Here is a 23,227-nt window from a genome sequence, read left to right as displayed (position 1 = left end):
AAAAAAGTCTTGGGTGGAACCATTTTGAAGAAAGGCAGATTCCAAAGCAAATACACAGTTTAGGAAAAATGTTTCCAGAAGAAAAATGCATTGGTTAGCTCAAGGCAGAAATGGATATTGTCAACATAGAATTAAAAGAAGTCTGTGTGCAAAAAAGGAAAAAAAGGTCTGCCTCTTGCAGTTTATTTCCTCCTTCCGCTTGGGGAGCTCTGGCCTTCCTGTCTGTTACACTCCCACTGTAGTATCAAATAGAACTAGGAATAAAAATCACACTGGATTACATATGAATTTTTATTGAGCAGTTTTTCTCACTACAGAGAATTCACAGGCCACTATTTATGATCACAGAGTAAGAAGCTGGGCAGCAAATGTGGTTAACAAATGTCATCTGGTTCTTCATGAGAAAAGCCCCCAAAACTAAATTAGGGAAAGAGAAAAATATCTGCTACATTCTTATCATGTTTATTCTGTGATTTCTATCATGTTCTCATTTCTTTTCTGTGGGGTTTCTACCCCTGCTCATGATTTTTATCAGTAATTTTACAGGTTAATAAAATGTAGTAGTTGTTTTTTTTAAGTCAGTCATTATGACTGTTTGTTATAGGCAGACTCAAATATCTGAATGTTTCCCTGATTGAGAATGAACCAGCAATATGCTAAATGGTTTGCATTAGAACACAAAATGTTGGGGACACCACAGATTTTGTCTTTGCCACTAGATGGCAGTATGTCCACTTCTGAGCTCTCTCTGACCACCATTTTGGAACAATGACACAACACGGAGGTGGAGATGAGAATTTTTCAATTAGATCTGTATTCATTTTATTAAACACTTTATGATTTCTCTAGGAACTACTTTTGAAATATATATGTAACTGAAGATTCTATAAGGCAGTGACTTTTAAACACAGTATTCTGCAAGCACACCAGAATAAATTGCATGGAAGGCATTCTCAACATAGTATATTAGACTTGGATAAAACATTACTGTCTCATGACTAACACATTTGTCATTTCATCATAGAGCTTCCAATATATTTAGTTCTTGTTCTCAAATTATTAAGACATGTCTCAACTTCTACAAACTTTGACAAATCATTTACTCAAACAAAAGCCATGACATTTTGTCAGGAGTTACAGATATTGAGAAGGCTGGAGCTCTGTGTGACCCTTCAGATTTTCTATGCTTCTCCCTTTGTCTCCAACAGAGAAGGCAGATCGTTATCCCAAGGTTTTCAAGTAAACCACAGAAGCCCTCAGTACTCCTCACCCACAGACACATGTCCACAGCATCAGCACCTTATCTGTAGTGTCCTGGTCTTGATTCTGTTGCAGGATTTTCATGTATTTCTCTAGATGATTTTCACCACTAACAGATATAGATTTGTCTTTCATTTCCTGAACACTCATTTCGAAGTTTTTTCCATTTCCAACTTCAATGATTATTCAATTAGCCTCTGAAATGGGCACCAAAATAGGAAGAATAAATATTTTAGAACTTTTAAGTTGAAAACACACAGTAATATAATCCTGATCTTTTACCTACAACCCACATGAAAAGAATTGTTTTTTAATCGAAGTCATTGGTATCATTAAAGTAGGGACAAAAACATGACATCTCAATGAAAAAATGGGTTAATATGCCTCAACTGGGATTCTCTGGTGGCTCAGACAGTAAAGAATTCACATGCAATGCAGGAAACCTGGGTTCAATCCCTGGGTCAGGAAGATACCCTGGAGAAGGAAATGGCAACCCACTCTAATATTCTTGCCTGGAGAATCCTGTGGACAGAGGAGCCTGGCAGGCTAAAGTCCCCTGGGTAGCAAAGAGTCAGACACAACTGAGCAAACACACACAGAGTGAGAAAATCACCACAAAAGAAGGTCCTCCTCATTCATGAGCCTGTTTCGAGGACCAGTTGAGGATGCATGGGAGAAGGTGGCCTTGCTATCTTGAACCAGGAGACCTGAGGCCTGTGTGCTCTGCAGCTGTGTTTATGTCATCCAAGGCTGGTTTACTTCCCCACTCCTCCTAGGACTCAGAGACAGAGGGGACTCCCTCTCCCACCACCATGATTACCCTTTCCCGATCCAGCATTTCAAGTTCTCCCCAGTCTCTCTGCAGAGTTTCTTGCCGTTTGGTCTGCCTCTGCTCTTCTTCCTGCCTTTGTTGCTTGGCCTGCTGTTCCCAAAGTTTATCTTCTTCCTTCCGTTCTCCAAGTGGTTTCTGGTTGACACCTAATGGGACAGAAAATGAAGAACCAATAGTTTTCAGAAGCAAATTTTTCAAACAGGGGATAGGTGTGCAGGGTGGGGGGAGGGGGATTGCCAAGCCCCAGAGAAATTGTGTGATTCTCAGCTGCCACTGTGCACTTGCTTCAAGGGGCTGCTCCACTCTCACTGTCCTCAGAGCCCCTAAACCCACCCTGAGCAGCACGCCCTGCCCACCTCTCAACTGTGCCCCCCATTCCCACTCTGACTGCAGAGGCGAGCCCTGCATTTTCACCTCTGCATTTGGTTTCAAGCCCGCCACATTCTTAGGAGACTTTTTTTTTTTTTTTCCTGCAGCTTGCACATGCAGATGTGTTTTGTCTTTTTTTTTTTTTTAATTGGAGGCTAATTACTTTACAATATTGTAGTGGTTTTTGTCATATATTGACATGAATCCACCATGGGTGTACATGTGTTCCACATCCAGTACCCGCCTCCCACCTCCCTCACCATCCCCATCCCATCCCTCAGAGTCATCCCAGTGCCCCAGCCCTGAGCACCCTAGGATTCTGACCCAATCATTTGTCACCATTTATTCCCACAGCACTTTGGTCATTCCCCTGACCCTACTCCCATGAGGGCGTGAGAATCTCCTGCCCAAAGGAGGACAAAATCACGACCCTCAGCTCCCTACTCAAGCTACCTGGTGAACACTCCATTCCTTTCAGGCAGATCCCTCCCTGGGGTTTGGGACTGCCTCTGTCCCCATCATTCCCCCATAATTCCTCTTGTCCCTCTCTGTCGTCTCTGGCTTCATACCAATGCTTCTATGGGGGCAGTTCCCTGCCATCTGCACATGGCAATCCCACAACGGCAGTATCCCTCTGGCCCCTGTGACTGAGATCACACTATGCTCTATCCACCAACCCCCAGGGCTTCAGGCTCCCACCTCCTCATCCTGCTGCTACAGTGAGGGTCCTGATCACCCTTCACTGACAGCGCCAACACCAGTCTCTGTGCTCCCTGACACCAGTCTCTCAGCCTTCAAGTCAGCTTGCTTCCTTAGCACCTGTCACCTCCTGAAGAGAAGGAAGGGAAGCACTGTGTGCTGTCTCTGCTCCGGTAGAGTCGAGACCACCGCAGCCAAGGCCCTGTCAACTGACCTTTTCTTTCTGGACTGAATTCCTCCATGACCACCAGTTTTGCACATCTAACCTCCACCAGCACATTCACTGTCACTTGACTCCAGCTGCTCTTCTCTGCCACCTTTGCTCCCACAGTCTCCCTAATTGATGAATTCCTCCCCCACCTCTCCCCACAAAACCACCTAGCCTGTAAACCCCACCCATGTGTACACCCAGTACCCCTCCTCCCCCATAGGGATGGGGAACCTCTCCAGTGCCTGTTGTGTCCACAATCATGTGTTATTTACTTTCTGTTCCTTCAGGATGAGTCTCAGGCTTCCTTTGCCTACTCCAGAGAGCCTACAGCATCTCATAGGTTGAATTACATTCCAAATCCACTGCTTATGCTTTTTCCTCCAGTTTTGACTGAAAAACCTCAGCACCCACCCCCAACAGTGCTGAAAAACAGACAAATTCACTGCTTCAACACAGGACTCTGAATCTCTGTGCCGGGACCTGTTTCATATCACCAATGAAACTGAGCTTGCTCTCCTCACAGGAAGAGAGGCAACACAGGCTTGTCTTACCCTTCATCCTGGCTGTTAACCTGACTATCAGGAAGCAGGCACTATTTATTTTCACAGGCAGAAAGGCAACCTTCTGCCTCCTTGCTGGGGACAAGGGTCACCCCTGAAGGGTGCAGCCACACTTCTGAACACTCATTTTAAGAAGACATTACTCAGTTCAGTCATTCAGTAGTGCATGCCTTTTTGTGACCGCATGGACTACAGCACTCCAGGCCTCCCTGTCCATCACCAACTCTTGGAGCCTGTTCAAATTCACGTCCATCGAGTCGGTGATGCCATCTAACCCTATCATCCTCTGTCGTCCGCTTCTTTTCCTGCCCTCAATCTTTCCCAGCATTAGTGTCTTTTCCAATGAGTCAGTTCTTTGCATCAGGTGGCCAAAATACTGAAGTTCAGCTTCAGCATCAGCCCTTCCAATGAATATTCAGGACTGGTTTCCTTTAGGACTGACTGGTTTGATCTCCTTGTAGTCCAAGGGACTCTCAAGAGTCTTCTCCAACACCACAGTTCAAAAACATCCATTCTTCCATGCTCAGTTTTCTTTATGGTGCAACTCGCACATCCGCATGTGGTTACTGAAAAAACCATAGCTTTGACTAGACAGACCTCTGTTGGCAAAGTAATGCTCTGCTTTTATATACACTGTCCAGGTTTGTCATAGGTTTTCTTCCAAGGAGCAAGCATGTTTTAATTTTATGGCTGCAGTTGCCATCTGCAGTGATTTCGGAGCCCCCCAAAATACAGTCTGTCACTATTTCAATTGTTTCCCCATCTATTTGGCATGAGGTGATGGGTACCATGATCTCAGTTTTCTGAGTGTTGAGCTTTAAGCCAACTTTTCACTCTCCTCTTTCACTTTCATGAAGAGGCTTTTTAGTTCCTTTTCACTTTTTGTTATATGGGTGGTGTCATCTGCATATCTTGATTTCAGCTTGTATTTCATCCAACCCAGCATTTCTCATGATATATTCTGCATCTAAGTTAAATAAGCAGGGTAACAATATATAGTCTTGACATACTTCTTTCCCAGTTTGGAAACAGTCCATTGTTTCATGCCTCATTCTAACCATGCCTGCTTGCTTCTTGACCTGCAGATTTCTCAGGAGGCAGGTCAGGTGGTCTCTTATGTCCATCTCTTTAAAATTTTCCACAGTTTGTGTGATTCACACAGTCAAAGGTTTTGGTGTAGTCAATAAAGCAGAATTAGATGTTTTTCTGGAACTCTCTTGTTTTTTTTGATGGTCCAGTGGATGTTGGCCATTTGATTTCTGGTTCCTTTGCCTTTTTAAAATCCAGCTTGAACATCTGGAAGTTCACGGTTCACATACTGTTGAAGCTTCACTTGGAGAATTTTGAGCATTACTTGGTTAGCATGTGAGATGAATGCAATCATCAAGTAATTTGAACAATCTTTGGCATTGTCTTTCTTTGGGATTAAAACAAAAAAATGACCTTTTCTAGTCCTGTGGCCTCTGATGAGTTTTTCAAATTTGCTGGCATATTGAGTGCAGCACTTTCACAGCCTTTTAGGATTTGAAATAGCTCATCTGGAGTTCCATCACTTCCATTAGCTTTGTTCATAGTGATGATTTCTAAGGCCCACTTGACTTTGCATTCCAGGATGAGTGATTGCACCATCATGATTATCAGTGTCATTAAGATGTTTTTGTTTAGTTCTGTGTATTTTTGCCACCTCTTCTTAATATCTTCTGCTTCTGTTAGGTCCATACTATTTCTGTCCTTTATTTTGCCCATCTTTGCATGAAATGTTCCCTTGACATTATTACAATGAATTATATAAAAATATAATAATATAATTATTATAATGAACATAAGAGAAGACATTATTATAAGAACTGTTACCTCTCACAGGTGGAACATTAATCTCCTCACTTGGTTTCTTTTATTTTGTTATTTCTATTCCCATCTCTGTCAGATGGCTGCCACCACTGCTACTGAGTATCCATTTGAATGGGGCTCCCTGGTGATGGGTTTCTGATTACACCTTGCCCCCAAATTGGAGAAGCTCCACAAAGCAGGGACTGCTTGATTGCACAATGCCCTGCCCCCAGGAAAGTCCCCAGCATAGAAAAAGCTCTTGATCAAGCCACCCTAAATGAATGTTTTCCACAATGATTTACACTGGAATCAGCAAAATCATCTCTTACAATCTTTCTTCTGACAGCAATTCCTCCTGTTCCTGAGTATGGTGACTTCACACTGCCTATAAGAGTCTTTGCACAGCTTTGGGGGAGGATGTTTCCCCAATGTTTGGAAACCACCAGTGTCGGGAGCCAGCACTGGAGTTCCCACCCATGACAATGGTCATGCGGAGAGGCCTGATATGTAAAGGCGAGTCAGGACTCGAGGGGCCCCCCTGGACCTGCCTGAGCATCTACCCCCAAACCAGAATCTGTTTTACTATTTCACGACTTTCACCAACTCCTCTGACATTAACAGGGGGCTATCCCCGATCAGCTTTCTCTGAAGGAAATCAACTTAGAGCTCTAGCTAACTAGCCTCCTGGGCATAATAGGAGTGTTTCAATCCAAACCCCTCAGATGGCTCTCTAACTTGCCTGACAGGTTTACCCAGACTCCTACAACTACGCATATGATTGTTTACCGTCTCCCAACCGCGAGAGACACAAGAAGCTTAAGATATTCAAATAGTATAGAGCCTCTCGGAGAGTTAGAAATTGTTAGAACTAGTAGAATATTTCATTGTTGAGCCAATGCTTGCTGCCAAGTTTCCACGTCCCATGTATTGTATCCTTGAAAGTGTGTTAATTAATATAGTTGGTATATAGAAAAAATAAGTAGTGGCCTTGGTGCTAACAACTTTAGACCATTAAGGTAATAAATTCTTTCCTCGTTGTAAACCCTCTGCATCTCTGCCCTATAGGAATGCAACTTTATCTAACACCTTTGGAGGATGGCGCCAAATTTTAAAATAATTACTCTTAGAGAAAATAAGTCTTATGGTTGACAAACCTTTATCAGAGTCATAAAATGTTAACAGGCCTTCTGGCCAAAAGATGATGTAAATCACCTAAACCATTTGTATACGATAAGTTTACAAAAAAAAAAAAAAAAGCCTGGTCTCGATAACGATCAAAGACTGCTGACTTTACATGATTTCACACCCCCTATTATCCTCTATGCACAACTTAAGGTATATAAGCTCCCTTTGAAAATAAAGCTACGGGCCTTGCTCAAAGCTTGGTCTCCCCGTGTTGTTCTTTCTTGTTTCCTTTCCTCCTTTTCTCTTCTGATATTCCTTCAGGCCAAAATAATTGGAGCGCGGAGGTCCTCTGAGACCACTTACTTGCCTGGGCTTCTAAGACCCACTCGAGAAGGTGCCCAAGGTGGGGCACCTTCAGCGATTCAAGAGAGTGCCTGCAGCCTCCGTGGTCAGAGCCAATCTGATGTCACAGGTTACACTGATTTTCCGCATAAACCAGTTATAATGAGCCTCTAATTTCTTTGCTTTGCTATTCTAATCGCCGACGCTGTTACCCTGAAAAAATCCCTAGATCCAACTGGGGCTGGACCCCAATACATGAGTATGGCGTTTTACTTGAGGAAAGGCACTTTGGTCAAGGAGAAAAGGCCCTGTCTACCTGTCTACCTGTCTACCAGGCAATGCATGGACAGCCTCTACATGGACAGCCTCTACATGGTGGTGAGGGAAGGGGGAGCCTGCAGAAGAGAAAGAGAGAGAAAGTGGACAACAGGAGGGGTTTAATGACCACTATTCCTTCAATGTCATCACTGTTCTGATGACTGAAATAAAATAGATTAACTGTCCTAATTTATAAAGCATGAAGGAAGCAAAGAGATAGAAAGAAAAATAATATTGAGTTTTATTACTGACATATCTCATTAGTTAATGAGAGGGAAACTCATCCAGGTACTGAAAGGAGATAGGCCTGGCAGGCACAGAGGCTGTGGCACTGTCCATGAGAGGAATGTCACCGGCTTGATGGATACTGTGTTTTCTTGAACAGCCTTGGCACACTCCATCCATCTATAAGAGGTACAAGCGAGTCTCCCCTAGCCCTCGGCAGCAGCAAGAGAAGAGAGGGTGGGGATAACCACTTGCTGAGCACTTAAGTTTCAGAAAAAGCAACTGGGCCAGCCTTTTCCTTACAGGGTTCCAGGAACTCACTGGAGCCACTTGCCAATGTATCTGCTTCTCCAGTGACAGCAGAATTCATCTGACATGGTGAAAGCATATGAATTCTATTTCAATAGCAGTGATTTAACAAAGTTAATGAAGTTGGTTCAAAGATTTCATAAAATATACTAAGCTCTTTATTTTACCTGTTCAAAGTACTAGACATTCAGACTTGAGGATGAAGTTCTCAAGGCAAAATAATAGGTTAACACACAAACATAAAGACTTTCTGGGGGATGGGTTCAAGATGGTGGAGGAGTAGGTTATGGAGCTCACCTTCTCCCACAAACACATCTCAAAACATCTGCACATGGAACAATTTCTCACAAAACATTACAGATCACTGGAAGACCACATGAGACTTAACACGAGGGCAACACAAGTGTAGGTAACTAGGTGGGATGAAAGAAAAAAGAAAAACCAAAAACAGAAAGGAATTGAGAGGGTACCAGCAACCATGGCAGGGGTGGGGAGGGCGGCGCTGTGAAAAAGGAAAGGTTTCTTCACTCTGGGAGCTGAGGCTCAGGCTTTAGAAGTTAGAACCAGGGAGACAGCCTGAGAGGTTACAGTGTGCAAGAGAGTGTGGTAATAAGCCTGGACCAGCCAGGCAGTTCATGGGGTTACAAAGAGTTGCACATGACTTAGTGACTGAACAACAGCTGACAGATACTTAGGTTATTTCAAGTTTCTGGCTATTATGAATAAAGCTTATATAAAGGATATACGAAGCCATAAAGAAACTCAGAGCTGGTTGACACTACATCTCTATTGTTTAGTGAAGTAGGCTCTGAGGTCTAACAATGTAAGGCAGGGTCAAAGCCAAGACAACAATTTCTAGTCTCTTAAGCTAATACTCTTAAGTCTCCATTCTGTAACTAAGGAAGTGTTTTCCAAATTTGAGGCAACTGATGGAATCAGTATAATCCAAGAGTCTCTTAACATTTTCACATTCTACAAAAGTGGGGGCAGGGAAGCAAATTTTAAGAAGTCACTTATTGTAAATCTGAGGCAATCCTAACCTTCATAAATTAAAGATTCATTTTGGGACTTAGTTCTGAATTTGCAAGTGTTGTTCAACAGTCACTAAGTAGTGTCCAATTCTTTGGGCCCCATGGACTACAGCGTACTAGGCTTCTCTGTCCTTCACTATCTCCTGAAGTTTGCTTAAACTCATGTCCATTGAGTGGCAAGGTCATTCAACCATCTCATCCTCTGTTGCCCTCTTCTCTTCCAGCCTCAATCATTTCCTAACTTTGAAACTAGTTATCTTGAAATTAAAAAAAAATGGAACTCAGAACTTAAAAAATTCTTTGTGAAAAAAAAACCTGGCAGTATATCTGTATCAGTGGCTTTATAAGAGAACAAAACTGTATTAATTTGTAGCTGTGTCACTTTTTGTAACAATTGGTATGTTTTGCCAAAACTGAATGTTCTATATTTTGAAACAAGTTCTACATACAAAAATAAGAAGTAATATTTAAACTTACATTCAAAAGATGGTTCAAATTCCTCATTATCCTTAAAAGTTAGCCTGTCTGGATTTGAAAATTCACTTTTGTCTTGAAGGTCTGGGTGTCTCTGATGAAGACTATGGGGAGAATAAAATACAAAAATGTGAAGCTTTAATAAAGTAAGAAACAAGAGCAAAGGGTGATGAAAAGCCTTTTGTGACTCGAGAAAATGCTTTAAAAAATTAATTTTTTGTGGACTCACAGTGATTAGGAGCTACCCTGCACTGGTTGCTTTCCATGCACCAGACATCATTCCAAACTGTTAGTGCATATTAACTCAGTCACTCTTTCATGTTGCCTCATGCCATGCTGCTAAGTCACTTCAGCTGTGTCCAACTCTGTGCAACCCCAGAGACGGCAGCCCACCAGGCTCACCCATCCCTGGGATTCTCCAGGCAAGAACACTGGAGTGGGTTGCCATTTCCTTCTCCAATGCATGAAAGTGAAAAGTGAAAGTGAAGTCGCTCAATCGTGTCCAACGCTTAGCGACCCCATGGACTGCAGCATTCCAGGCTCCTCCGTCCATAGGATTTTCCAGGCAAGAGTACTGGAGTGGGGTGCCATTAGAATATGCTGGCACTTTCAAAGCTTTCCAAGGAGGGATTTTTTTAAAAAATTCTTTTATTTTTAAATTATTTAAATGGAGGCCAATTACTTTACAATAATGTACTGGTTTTTGCCATACATTGACTACTTTACAATATTGTGGTGGTTTTTGCCATACACTGACATGAAGCAGCCATGGGTGCACATGTGTCCCCTATCCTGAACCCCAACTCTACATCCCTCCACACTCCATCCCTCTAGGTTTTCCCAGTGCACCGGCTTTGAGGGCCTTCCTTCATGCATTGAACTTGCACTGGTCATCTATTTTACATATGGTAAAGTATATATATCAAGATTGCCGGGAGAAATATCAATAACATTAGATATGCAGATGACACCACCCTTATGGAAGAAAGTGAAGAGGAATTAAAAAGCCACTTGATGAAAGTGAAAGTGGAGAGTGAAAAAGTTGGCTTAAAGCTCAACATCCAGAAAACGAAGATCATGGCATCTGGTACCATCACTTCATGGGAAATAGATGGGGAAACAGTGGAAACAGTGTCAGACTTTATCTTTTTGGGCTCCAAAATAACTGCAGATGGTGACTGTAGCCATAAAATTAAAAGACACTTACTCCTTGCAAAGAAAGTTATGACCAACCTAGATAGCATATTGAAAAGCAGGGATATTACTTTGTCAACAAAGGTTTGTCTAGTCAAGGCTATGGTTTTTCCTGTGGTCATGTATGGATGTGAGAGTTGGACTGTAAACAAAGCTCAGAGTCGAATAATTGATGCTTTTAAACTGTGATGTTGGAGAAGACTCTTGAGAGTCCCTTGGACTGCAAGGAGATCCAACCAGTCCATTCTGAAGTAGATCAGCCCTGGGATTTCTTGGGAAGGAATGATGCTAAAGCTGAAACTCCAGAACTTCGGCCACCTCATGTGAAGAGTTGACTCATTGGAAAAGACTCTGATCCTGGGAGGGATTGGGGGCAGGAGGAGAAGGGGACAACAGAGGATGAGATGGCTGGATGGTATCACCGACTCGATGGATGTGAGTTTGAGTGAACTCCAGCAGTTGGACAGGGAGGCCTGGCATACTGCTGTTAATGGGGTTGCAAAGAGTTGGACATGAATGAGCAACTGAACTGAACTGAACTGAATATATGTTTCAGCTATTTTCTCAAATCATCCCACCTCGCCTTCTCCCACATACTCCAAAAGTCCATTCTTTACATCTGTCTCTTTTGCAGTCTTGCATAAGGGGTCATCATTACCATCTTTCTAATTTAATATATATGCGTTAGTATACCGTATTGGCATTTCTCTTTCTAACTTACTTAACTATGTATAATAGGCTCCACTTTCATCCACCTTATTAGAACTGACTCAAATGCATTCTTTTTTTATAGCTGAGTAATATTCCATTGTGTACATGTACCACAACTTCCTTATCCATTTGTCTGCCAGTACACATTTAGGTTGCTTCCATGTCCTAGCTCTTGTAAACAGTGCTGTCATGAACATTGGGGCACATGTGTCTCTTTCAATTCTGGTTTCCTTGGTGTGTAGGCCCTGCAGTGGGATTGCTGGGTCATATGGCAGTTCTATTTCCAGTTTTTTAAGGAATCTCCACACTGTTCTCCATAGGGGCTATACTATTTTGCATTCCCACCAATAGTGTAAGCGGGTTCCCTTTTCTCCATACCCTCTCCAGGATTTATTGTCTGTAGACTTTTTGATGGCAGTCAATTAGACCGGTGTGAGATGGTATCTCATTGTTGGGCTTTTAAAATTAATTTATTTTTAACTGAAGAATAATTTCTTTGAAGAATATTGTTGTTTTCTGTCAAACCTCAACAGGAATCAGCCATCAGTTCAGTTCAGTTCAGTTGCTCAGTCGTGTCCGACTCTTTGTGACCCTATGAATCGTAGCACGCCAGGCCTCCCTGTCCATCACCAACTCCCAGACTTTACTCAATCTCATGTCCATTGAATCAGTGATGTCATCCAGCCATCTCATCATCTGTCATCCCCTTCTCCTCCTGCCCCAAATCCTTCCCAGCATCAGGGTCTTTTCTAATGAGTCAGCTCTTCGCATCAGGTGGCCAAAGTACTGCAGTTTCAGCTTTAGCATCAGTTCTTCCAATGAACACTCAGAAGTGATCTCCTTTAGGGTGGACTGGTTGGATCTCCTTGCAATCCAAGGGACTCTCAAGGGTCTTCTCCAAAACCACACTTCAAAAGCATCAATTCTTTGGCGCTTAGCTTTCTTTGCAGTCCAACTCTCACATTCATACATGACCACTGGAAAAACCATAGCCCCGACTACATGGACCTTTGTTGGCAAAGTAATGTCTTTGCTTTTTAATATGCTGTCTAGGTTGGCTATAACTTTCCTTCCAAGGAGTAAGTGTTAATTTCATGGCTGCAATCACCATCTGCAGTGATTTTGGAGCCCCCCAAAATAAAGTCTGACACTGTTTCCAGTGTTTCCCCATCTATTTCCCATAAAATGATAGGATCAGATGCCATGATCTTAGTTTCCTGAATGTTGAGCTTTAAGCCAACTTTTTCACTCTCCTCTTTGATTTTCATCAAGAGGCTTTTTAGTTCATCTGCATGTTTGAGGTTATTGATATTTCTCCCAGCAATCTTGATTCCAGCTTGTGCTTCTTCCAGCCCAGCATTTCTCATGATGTACTCTGCATAGAAGTTAAATAAGCAGGGTGACAATATACAGCTTTGATGTACCCCTTTTCCTATTTGGAACCAGTCTGTTGTTCCATGTCCACTTTAACTACTGCTTCCTAACCTGCATACACATTTCTCAAGAGGCAGGTCAGGTGGTCTGGTACTCCATCTCTTTCAGAATTAGGTATACACATATCCTCTCCCTCTTGAACCTCCCTCCCATTTCCCTCTCATCCCATCCCTCTAGCTGGATATAGAACTCCTGTTTGAGTTTAGACACATACAGCAAATTACTGTTGTCTATTTTACATATGGCAATGTAAGTTTCCATGTTACTCTCTCCACACATCTCAACCTCTCCTCTGTGCTTCGCATGTCCGTAATTATGTTCTCTATGTCTGTTTCTCCATTCTGCTGCCCTACAAGCAAATTCTTCTGTACCATCTTTCTAGATTATGCATATATGCATTAGTATATGATATCTATCCTTCTCTTTCTGACTTACTACACTTATAATTGGCCCTAGATTCATCCCCTTCATTAGAACTGTCTCACATGCATTGCTGTTTATGGCTGACTAATATTCCATTGTGTATATGTACTACAACTTCTTTATCCTTTCATCTGTCAGTGGACATGTAGGTTGCTTAAATGTTCTAGCTACTGTAAACAGCAGTGCAATGAACAATGGGATACATTCGTCTTTTTCATTTTTGGTTTTCTCAGGGTATATGCCTAGAAATGGGATTGCTAGGTCATATAGCAGTTTTATTCCTAGTTTTTTAAGGAATCTCCATACCGTCTTACATAGTGGCTGTATGAATTTACATTCCCACCATCAGTGCAAGAGTGTTCCCTTCTCTCTACACTGCCTCCAGCATTTATTGTTTGTTGACTTTTTGATGATGGCCATTATGACCAGTGTGAGGTGATATCTCATTGTAGTTTTGATTTGTGTTTCTTTAATAATAAGTGGTGTTGAGCATCTTTTCAACCATAGTCATCTGTAAGTTGTCTTTGGAGATATGTCTGTTTAGGTCTTTTTCCCACTTTTTGATTGACTTCTTTGTTTTTCTGGCATTGGGTTGTATGAGCTGTTTGTATATTTTAGAACTTAATGCTTTGTCAGTTGTTCCATTTGCTATTATTTTCTCCTATTCTGAGAACTGTCTTCTCATCTTGGTTATAGTTTCCTTTGCTGTGCAAAAGCTTTTAAGTTTAAAAAATATGGAGTGATTCATGAATTTGGATGACATCCTTGTGTAGGGGCAATTAATCTTCTCTGTATCATTTCAATTTTAGTGTATGTGCTGCTGAAGTGAGCACTGCATTTGCAGATTTAGTACAGCTGCTTTATCTTTAATACCAAGTCTGCTCATGAAACTATAAAGATATTTATTAATACCTGAGTACATCATGTTTAGCAAACAAAAAGGAATTAGTCATTTGCTAAAAGCAGTCTTTTTTTTCCTCCAGCCAATGATTCAGATGATTCTCAGAGATCACACATCCTATAATCTGATTGCTTATTCTATCCTGCCAGGTGGTTTTTAACATCACTTAAAAAAGTGGAGCCAGCCATGGCTGAGAACACAGGAAGCTAATCAGCTTTGGCAGAGGCCGGGCAGAGGATGAGGTACTTACCAGGCATTCTGCTCTGGAGGGCTGGAGAGTGAGTGCACGGGAAGGCTGCACTTGGACTCGGCAGGTGATGGCTGTGACTTTCTGTCGGGACAGGGAGCAGCAACTGGGGACCGGCTCAGACCTATGGGGCAGGAGGATCCAGGACGAGCATGTTATAGATTGCATGGAGAAGATGGCAGTGCAACTTCTAAGGATTTCTACTGCTTTGAAAATGCATTCTATCATCCTTGCAAGAAATGGAGTAAGTGGAAATCATCCACAGATGATTTTATAGGAAATCAGAACAATTCAGGCATGAAAATGAAAGTGCAGTGATAATAAGAGAACACATGAAACTAACCAGCAGCTAAGGAAAAGCCACGGTCACTCTCGGAAAACCTCCATGTGCCAAGCAAAATGCCAGCACTTGACTCTCCATCCCACAACCTCCACACCACCTGTTACCTGGGGGGGACGCCCTGCTCCCCAGTAGCCTGCAGTTCAGAGGCTCCCATGACTCCTTGTACTTCCAGCTGCACTCTTATCCAGAGATGCAGGGATGAGGAGCAAAGTGACCCCTGTCCAGAGTATCCACAGGCCTGTGTCCATAGCTCACCTTCCAGGTACATTTCACTATCATGGCTTCTTGCGTTGGGGAGCAGTGTGGAGGAGAGCCATCTGGAGACTGCACTCTTGCGTGACGTTGAGGCCATACTGCTGGGCACCTCAGACACCACACTTTTGTCCCCTCCACATGTGTTTACTGGAGGCTGCTGAGAGGTGACTCTGTTGTCCACAAAAACACACCTCTCAGGAGCAGCTGCAGTGATGTTCTTAAGAGTCCCTGGCAGGTAGAGGGTAGGTGAGCTTCTGACTGCCACCAGGCTCTTGGCAGGGCACAAACGAACCCTTGGATGGTAGTTCTGGAAAGCTTTTTCCAGGTTCTCTGCCTCCTGCTCCAGCTTTCTCACCCTATCCTTGGCACTGGCTACAAACTCGAGGTCAGAATCAGGGGAACTGACCTCTGTGCTGGTATTTGGGTAACCAGAGATCTGCGATGTAACTAGGCCTGCTGTTGCCTCCTCTTTTCTCAGAAGATTTTTCAAGAAATCTCCACTGATGTTACCCTCATGAGCCCTGGTGCTCAGTAATGTGCTGATGGAGCAGTTTTGAAGACAGTGCTTCTGGTTGCAGTATACTTCATTCTCTAGTGCTGCGGATCACAAACAGATAGTTTGAGACAGGAAGGGAAAAAGTAGGGAACTAAACTGAAAGGTCTGGGGAATTTTTTCATTGAAAACTCAATTAGCATGTTAAATAGTTTGTAGGAAGTGATCAAGATGGTGGAGTCTTAAGACATGAACTTAAGACACCAACAAATACATCAACAATACATCTCTGTGTAGAATGATTCTCACAGAATATCTACTGAACACTGGCAGAAGATCTCAGACTTCCAAAAGGGCAAAATAATCTCCATGGAACCAAGCTGATTCCAAAATAGTACAACAACAAAATAAAGTGAAGAAGAATCTGGGACAGGAACTGTACCCTCAGGAAGGAGCTGTGAAACAGGCAAGGTTCCTGCACTCCAGGAGATCAGCCAAGATGGGGGTGAGCTCCAGAGCCTTGGAGGAGAATGCAGACTCTGATGTGCAGCAGCTGGGAGAGAGACAGACCTGCACAAAAGGTCAGCACCACTGCCTTGTATTCCCTACCCAGAGACATGTGTCCATCCATGCAGACAGGAGCTGGGTGTTGAAGCTTACACTTTGGAGATCAGACTCAGGCTGAAGGGGCTGGAGTCTGGAGCAGTTGCTTCTGAGGGTGTACATGGAGGAAGCTTGGGCTGCCTTAGAGGCCAGGTGCTATTGATGGTCGAGCTGTGTGAGGGGGGTGGTGGGACACACCACTGCAGCCTTTTCTGCTGTGCATGCTCTCAGGCAGTATGACATGGCCTACACGAGCTCCAGGAGGGGTCATGGGCATGGCAACTGCCATCTGCATGCCACAGGCTTCAGGTTGGTTCTGAGCCTCTGCTACTACCTGCTCCCCATCCCAAACTACAGAAGCAGTCTCGAACTGCTGCCACTGCCACCCTCCCAGGCTCCAGGAGTGGTCACATGCTCTAGGTGGTATGTATAAGATCCTCCACCAATGCCAAGAACTTCAGGACTGGGCACCAGCCACCACATCTGCACACCTGGATTATAAGGGTATAATGATCATGGCCAGCACACATTGAACAAAGAGACCACAGGCATTCAAACCAAAAACAGCCCTCATGACAAACAAACATTAAACCCACAGAAGCTACACAGGGATGCTTCCACATATAAATAGTCCCCCAGGACCACAGTAGATGTATTTCTCTTCTGTAAATTCAGGAGGGAAAATTATGTAAAATGAAGCAGAGGAATTACCCCTAGTTAGGGGTGATTAAACCAAGAAAACTCCCCTGAAAGAACAAACAATGAAACAGAACTCTTCAGTTTAATAGCACAGATTTCAAAAAAGGATAGTGGAAATACTAAAGGAATTAAGAAAAAGTTATCAGTAAAAGTTCAAAGTACTATAAAAATGGACTAGAAACTATAAAGAGGAAGCAAGAAAATCACAAAACTCATTTGCTGAGATGAAAACCAAACTAAAGGCAATGAACAGGAATGAATAATGCAGAAAAACAGGCAATTTCCTAGTAGTGCAGTGGTTAGGACCCCATGCTTTCACTGACAAGGGTGTGGGTTCAATCCAGGGAACGAAGATCTTGAAATTCATGGGGCATGGCCAAAACAAAATAAATAATTCAGAAGAATCAGTAAGTGCCCCCAGAAGATAGAATAATGAAGATCACTCATTCAAGACAGTAAACAGAATGCCAAATTAAAAAAAAAAAAAAGAAATCTACATACAAGACCTATGGGACAATAAAAAGCATGCCAATCTATACATATTAGGGATTCCAGATGGGGAAGAAAAAGAAAAGATAAAAAATGTATTTGAAGAAATTATGGCTGAAAACTTCCCAAACCTGAAGATGTAAACAGATATACAGGTGCAGGAAACAGGGTTCCACACAAGGTAAACCCAAAGAGACCTACATCAAGATATATTATAAAAATGGCAAAAGTTAAAGAGAGTATACTAACAGCAGCAAGAGAAAGACAGAATTAATTATAAGAGAACCCCCATAAAGGAATCAGCTGATTTCCCTACAGAAATGTTGCAGCCCAAAATGGAATGGCAAGAGATATTCAAAGCACTGAAAAGGAAAAATCTGCAACCCAGGATACTTGGCATGCATGCATGCTCAGTTGCTCAGTCATATCTGACTCTTTGAGCCCTCATGGGCTGTAGCCTACTAGACTCCTCTGTCCATGGAGTTTCCCAGGCAAGAATACTGGAGTGGGTTGTCATTTCCTCCTCCTGGGGATCTTCTCAACCCAGGGACTGAACCTACATCTCTTGCATTGCAGGCAGATTTTTTACCACTGAACCATCTGGGAAGCCCCAAATTAACCAGTATAGAGATTAAAAAAAAAAAAAATCTAAGAAAGTGATGATAATCACAATGAATGGCAGAGAAATGAACATGAAGATATAAAAGAGGACATAAAAATCATAAAATGTGAGGGAAGAGAGTAAGAAAATTTAGATTCCCCTTTATTTCCTATAATGTGTTTGAATCTATATGGCTACCAGTCCAAGGCAAGTAGATAAAGGATGAAAACAAGATAACTAAAAAACAAAAAAACATAGAACAGATTCACAAAAACCAAAAAGAAGACAAGTAACTATAATAAAAAAAAATTCATCAAGTCACACAAAGTAAAACAAAAAGAAATGGACAAAGAAATATAAAATCAATGGGAAAACATTTCTTAAAATGGCAATATACTATTGCTTTTAAGTCTCTCAACTCTGTCCAACATTCTGTGACCCCCATGGACTGCAGCACACCAAGCTTCCCTGTTGATCACCAACTCCTGGAGCTTGCTCAAACTCATGTCCATTGACTCAGTAATGCCATCCAACTAACACTATCTCTCATCCTCTGTTGTCCCCTTCTCCTCCTGCCTTCAATATTTCCAAGCATCAGGCCTTTTCTAATAAGTCAGCCATTCGCATTGGGTGACTGAAGTACTGAGCTTCAGCTTCAGTATCAGTCTTCCAATAAATATTCAGGATTGATTTCCTTTAGGAATGACTGCTTTGATCTTCTTTCAAGGAACTCTCAAAAATCTTCTCCAACACCACAATACAGAATTGTCAATTCTTCAACCTTCTTGATGGTTCAACTCTCACACCCATACATGACTACTGGAAAAACCATAGCTTTGACTAGACAAATGGACCTTTGTTGGCAAAGTGTTGTCTCTGCTTTTATAAATGCTGTGTAGGTTTGTCATAGCTTTTCTTTCAAGGAGCAAGTGTCTTTTAATTTCATGGCTGCAGTCACATCTACAGTGATTCTGGAGCCCAAGAAAATAAAGTCTGTCATTGTTTCCATTGTTTCCCCAACTATTTGCAATGAAGGGATGGGACTGGATACCATGATCTTTGTTTTTTGAAGGTTGAGTTTTAAGCCAGCTTTTCATTCTCCTCTTTCACTTTCAACAAGAGATTCTTTAGCTCCTCTTTGCTTTCCACCATATGGGTGGTGTCATTTGCATATCTGAGGTTATTGATATTTCTCCCAGCAATCTTGATTCCAGTTTGTGACTCATCCAGGCCATCATTTCACATGATATACTCTGCATACAAGTTAAATAAGTAGGGTAACAATATATAGTCTTGACATAATCCTTTCCAATTTGGAAACAGCCCACTGTTACATGCCTGGTTCTAACTGTTGCCCCTTGACCTGCATAAAAATTTATCAGGAGGCAGGTAGGGTGATCTGTATTCCCATTTCTTTGAGAATTTCCCACAGTTTGTTTTGATGCACAAAGTCAAAGGACTTAGCACAGTCAGTCAGTTCAGTTGCTCAGTTGTGTCTGACTCTTTGCAACTCCATGAACCGCAGCATGCCAGGCCTTCCTGTCCATCACCAACTCCCAGAGTTCACCCAAACCCATGTCCATTGAGTCGGTGATGCCATCCAACCATCTCATCCTCTGTCGTTCCCTTCTCCTCCTGCCCTCAATCTTTCCCAGCATCAGGGTCTTTTCAAATGAGTCAGCTGTTTGCATCAGGTGGCCAAAGTATTGGAGTTTCAGCTTCAACATCAGTCCTTCCAATGAACACCCAGGACTGATCTCCTTTAGGATGGACTGGTTGGATCTCCTTGCAGTCCAAGGGACTCTCAAGAGTCTTCTCCAACACCACACTTCAAAAGCATCAATTCTTCAGTGTCAGCTTTCTTTATAGTCCAACTCTCACATCCATACATAGTATAGTCAATGAAGCAGAAATAGATGTTTTCTGGAACTTTCTTGCTTTTTCCATGATATAGTGTATGTTAGCCATTTAATCTCTGGTTCCTCTGCCTTTTCTAAAACCAGCTTGAACATCTGGAAGTTCATGGTTCATGTATTGCTGAAGCCTGGCTTGGAGAATTTTGAGCATTACTAGCGTGTGAGAAGACTGCAATTGTGTGGTAGTTTAAGCATTCTTTGGCATTGCCTTTCTTAGAGACTGGAATGAAAACTGACCTTTCCCAGTCCTGTGGCCACTGCTGAGTTTTCCAAATTTGCTGGCATATTGAGTGCAGCACTTTCACAGCATCATCTTTTAGAATTTGAAACAGCTTATCTGGAATTCCATCACCTCCACTAGATTTGTTTGTAGTGATGTGTCCTAAGATCCACTTGACTTCTCATACCAAGATGTCTGGTTCAAATTAAGTCTGAATTTTGCATAAGGAGTTCACAATCTGAGCCACATTCAGCTGCAGGTCTTGTTTCTGCTGATTGCATAGAGCTTCTCCATTTTTGGCTGTGAAGAATATAATATGATTTCAGTAATGACCATCTGCTTACATTCATGTGTAGAGTCATCTCTTGTGTTGTTGGAAGATGGTGTTTGCTATGACCAGTGCATTCTCTTGGCAGAACTGTTAGTCTTTGTCTTTCTTCATTTTGTACTCTAAGACCAACTTGCCTATTACTCCAGATACCTCTTGACTTCCTACTTTTGGATTGCAGTTCCCTATGATGAAAAGGACATTTTTTTTTTTTTTTTTGGTGTTAGTTCTAGAAGATCTTGTAGGTCTTCATAGAACTGTTCGACTTCAGCTTCTTTGGCATTAGTGATTGGGGCATAGATGGATTACAGTTGGATTACTGTGATATTGAATGGTTTGCCTTGGAAACAAAATGAGATCACTTGGTCATTTTGAGACTGTACCCATGTACTGCATTTCAGGCTCTTTTTGTTGACTATGAGAGCCATTCCATTTCTTCTAAGGGATTCTTGCCCACAGTAGTACATATATAATGGTCATCTGAATTAAATTTTCCCATTCCAATCCATTTTAGTTTACTGATTCCTAAAATTTTGATATTCATGTTTGCCATCTTGTTTGACCACTTCCAATTACCTTGATTCATGGTGCTATCATTCCAAGTTCCTATGCAATTCTGCTGTTTACAGCATTAGGCTTCACTTTAATCACCAGGCACATCCACAACTGGGCACTGTTTCCAAACTGGCTCAGACTCTTCATTCCTTTTGGAGCTATTACTCAGCTCTTCTCCAGTATCATACTGGGCACCAACCAACCTGGGGACTTTATCTTTCAGTATTGTATCTTTTTGCCTTTTCATATTGTTCATGGGTTCTAAGGCAAGAATGCTGAGTTTGTTTGCCATTCCCTTCTCCAGTGGACCCAGAACTCTCCACCATGACCTTTCCATCTTGGGTAGCCCTACATGGGATGGCTCATAGTTTCACTGAGTTAGACAACATTGTGATCCATGTGATCACTTTGGATTTGTTTTTGTGATTATGGTTTTCATTCTGCCTGCCCTCTGATAAAATCTAAACAACCAGTTCAGTGCAGTTCAGTCACTCAGACTTATGTCTGACTCATTGCACCCCATGGACTGCAGGATGCCATGCCTCCCTGTCCATCACCAACCCTGGGAGTTAACTCAAACTAATGCCCATTGAGTCAGTGATGCCATCCAACCATCTCATCCTTGGTCAGCCCCTTCTTTCGCCTTCAATCTTCCCCAGCATCATGGTCTTTTCAAACAAGTCAGCTATTCACATCAAGTGGCAAAGTATTAGAATTTCAGCTTCAGCATCAGTCCTTCCAATAATATTCAGGATTTATTTCCTTTAGGATGGACTGATTGGATCTCCTTGCTATCCAAGGGACTCTCATGAGTGTTCTCCAATACCATAGTTCAAAAGCATCAATTCTTTGGTGCTCAGCTTTCTTTATAGTCCAACTCTCACATCCACACATGACTACTGGTAAGACCATAGCCCTGACGATACAGATCTTTGCTGGCAAAGTAATGTCTCTGCTTTTTTAATATGCTGTCTAGTTTTGTCATAATGTTTCTTCTAAGGAGGAAGTGTCTTTTATTTTTATAGCTGCAGTCACCATATGCAATGATTTTGGAAACCCCCAAAATAGTCTCTCACTGTTTCCATTGTTTCCCCTTCTATTTGCCAAGAAGTGATGGGGTGAGATGCCATGATCTTAGTTTTTTTTTTTTTTTTTAATATAAATTTATTTATTTTAATTGGAGGCTAATTACTTTACAATATTGTATTGGTTTTGCCATACATCAAGATGAATCCGCCACGGGTGTACACATGTTCCCCATCCTGAATCCCCTTCCCACCTCCCTCCCTTGATTTTAGTTTTTGAATGTTGAGTTTTAAGCCAACTTTTTCACTCTCTTCTTTCACTTGCATCAAGAGGCTCTTTAGTTCTTCTTCGATTTCTGCCATAAGGGTGGTGCCATCTGCATATCTGACATTATTGATTTTTTCCCTGGAAATCTTGAGTCCAACTTGTGCTTCATTCAGCCCAGCTTTTCTCATTATGTACTCTGCATATAAGTTAAACGAACAGGGTGACAGTACACAACCTTGATGTATTCCTTTCCTGATTTGGAGGCAGTCTGTTGTTCCATGTCCAGTTCTAAATGTTGCTTCCTGACTTGCATATGGATTTCTCAGGAGGCAGGTCTGGTGGTCTGGTATTCCCATCTCTTTCAGAATTTTCAACAGTTTGTTAAAAGCTTTGGCATAGTCAATAAAGCAGAAGTAGATGTTTTTCTGGAACTCTCTTGTATTTTCAATGATCCAATGGATGTTTGGAATTTGATCTCTGGTTCCCCTGCCTTTTCTAAATCCAGCTTGAACGTCTGGAAGTTCATGATTCATGTACTGTTGAAGCCTGGCTTGGAGAATTTTGAGCACAGATTTGCTAGAGTGTGAGATGAGTGCAATTGTGTGGTACTTTGAGCATTCTTTGGCATTTCTGTCTTCGAGACTGGAATGAAATTGACCTTTTCCAGGACCTTTAAAAATTACTTCCCCCATTCCAAAACATAAAAAATAACCATGAATGAAGAGATGAAAGATTTATATAATGAGAACTATAAAATATTAATAAAAGAAATTAAAGAGGATTCAAAGAAATGGAAAGATGTCCCATGCTCTTGGACTATAAGAATACTGTTAAAATGGCAATACTACCTAAAGAAATCTATAGATTTAATGTGATCTCTATTAAATTACCCATGATACTTCCTCACAAAACTAGAATAATCAATCATAAAATTTAT

General features: G+C 41.9%; 1 protein-coding gene and 1 non-coding gene across 3 annotated transcripts in view; both read right to left on the bottom strand.

Annotated features, from left to right (window-relative positions):
* Positions 1-277: 277 nt before the first annotated feature.
* Positions 278-23,227, bottom strand: part of LOC133243843 (centriole and centriolar satellite protein OFD1-like) — a 64,527-nt gene continuing 41,577 nt past the window's right edge. For both annotated transcript variants that reach the window (XM_061410568.1, XM_061410567.1), the window contains 5 exons: positions 15,094-15,690; positions 14,499-14,619; positions 9,589-9,689; positions 2,081-2,238; positions 278-1,457 (listed from right to left, as the gene is read on the bottom strand). In XM_061410568.1, the coding sequence (XP_061266552.1) occupies positions 1,443-1,457; positions 2,081-2,238; positions 9,589-9,689; positions 14,499-14,619; positions 15,094-15,690 (992 nt within the window). In that variant the 3' untranslated portion in view covers positions 278-1,442. The remainder of the gene's footprint in view (positions 1,458-2,080; positions 2,239-9,588; positions 9,690-14,498; positions 14,620-15,093; positions 15,691-23,227) is intronic.
* LOC133243892 (U6 spliceosomal RNA) lies at positions 14,076-14,180 on the bottom strand. The gene has a single exon (XR_009735220.1). It is a non-coding gene; the product is annotated as a U6 spliceosomal RNA (small nuclear RNA).

Source organism: Bos javanicus, chromosome Y (assembly GCF_032452875.1).
Source record: "Bos javanicus breed banteng chromosome Y, ARS-OSU_banteng_1.0, whole genome shotgun sequence".
NCBI classification, from domain to species: Eukaryota; Metazoa; Chordata; class Mammalia; order Artiodactyla; family Bovidae; genus Bos; species Bos javanicus.
This window is presented reverse-complemented; position numbering and strand designations above follow the sequence as displayed.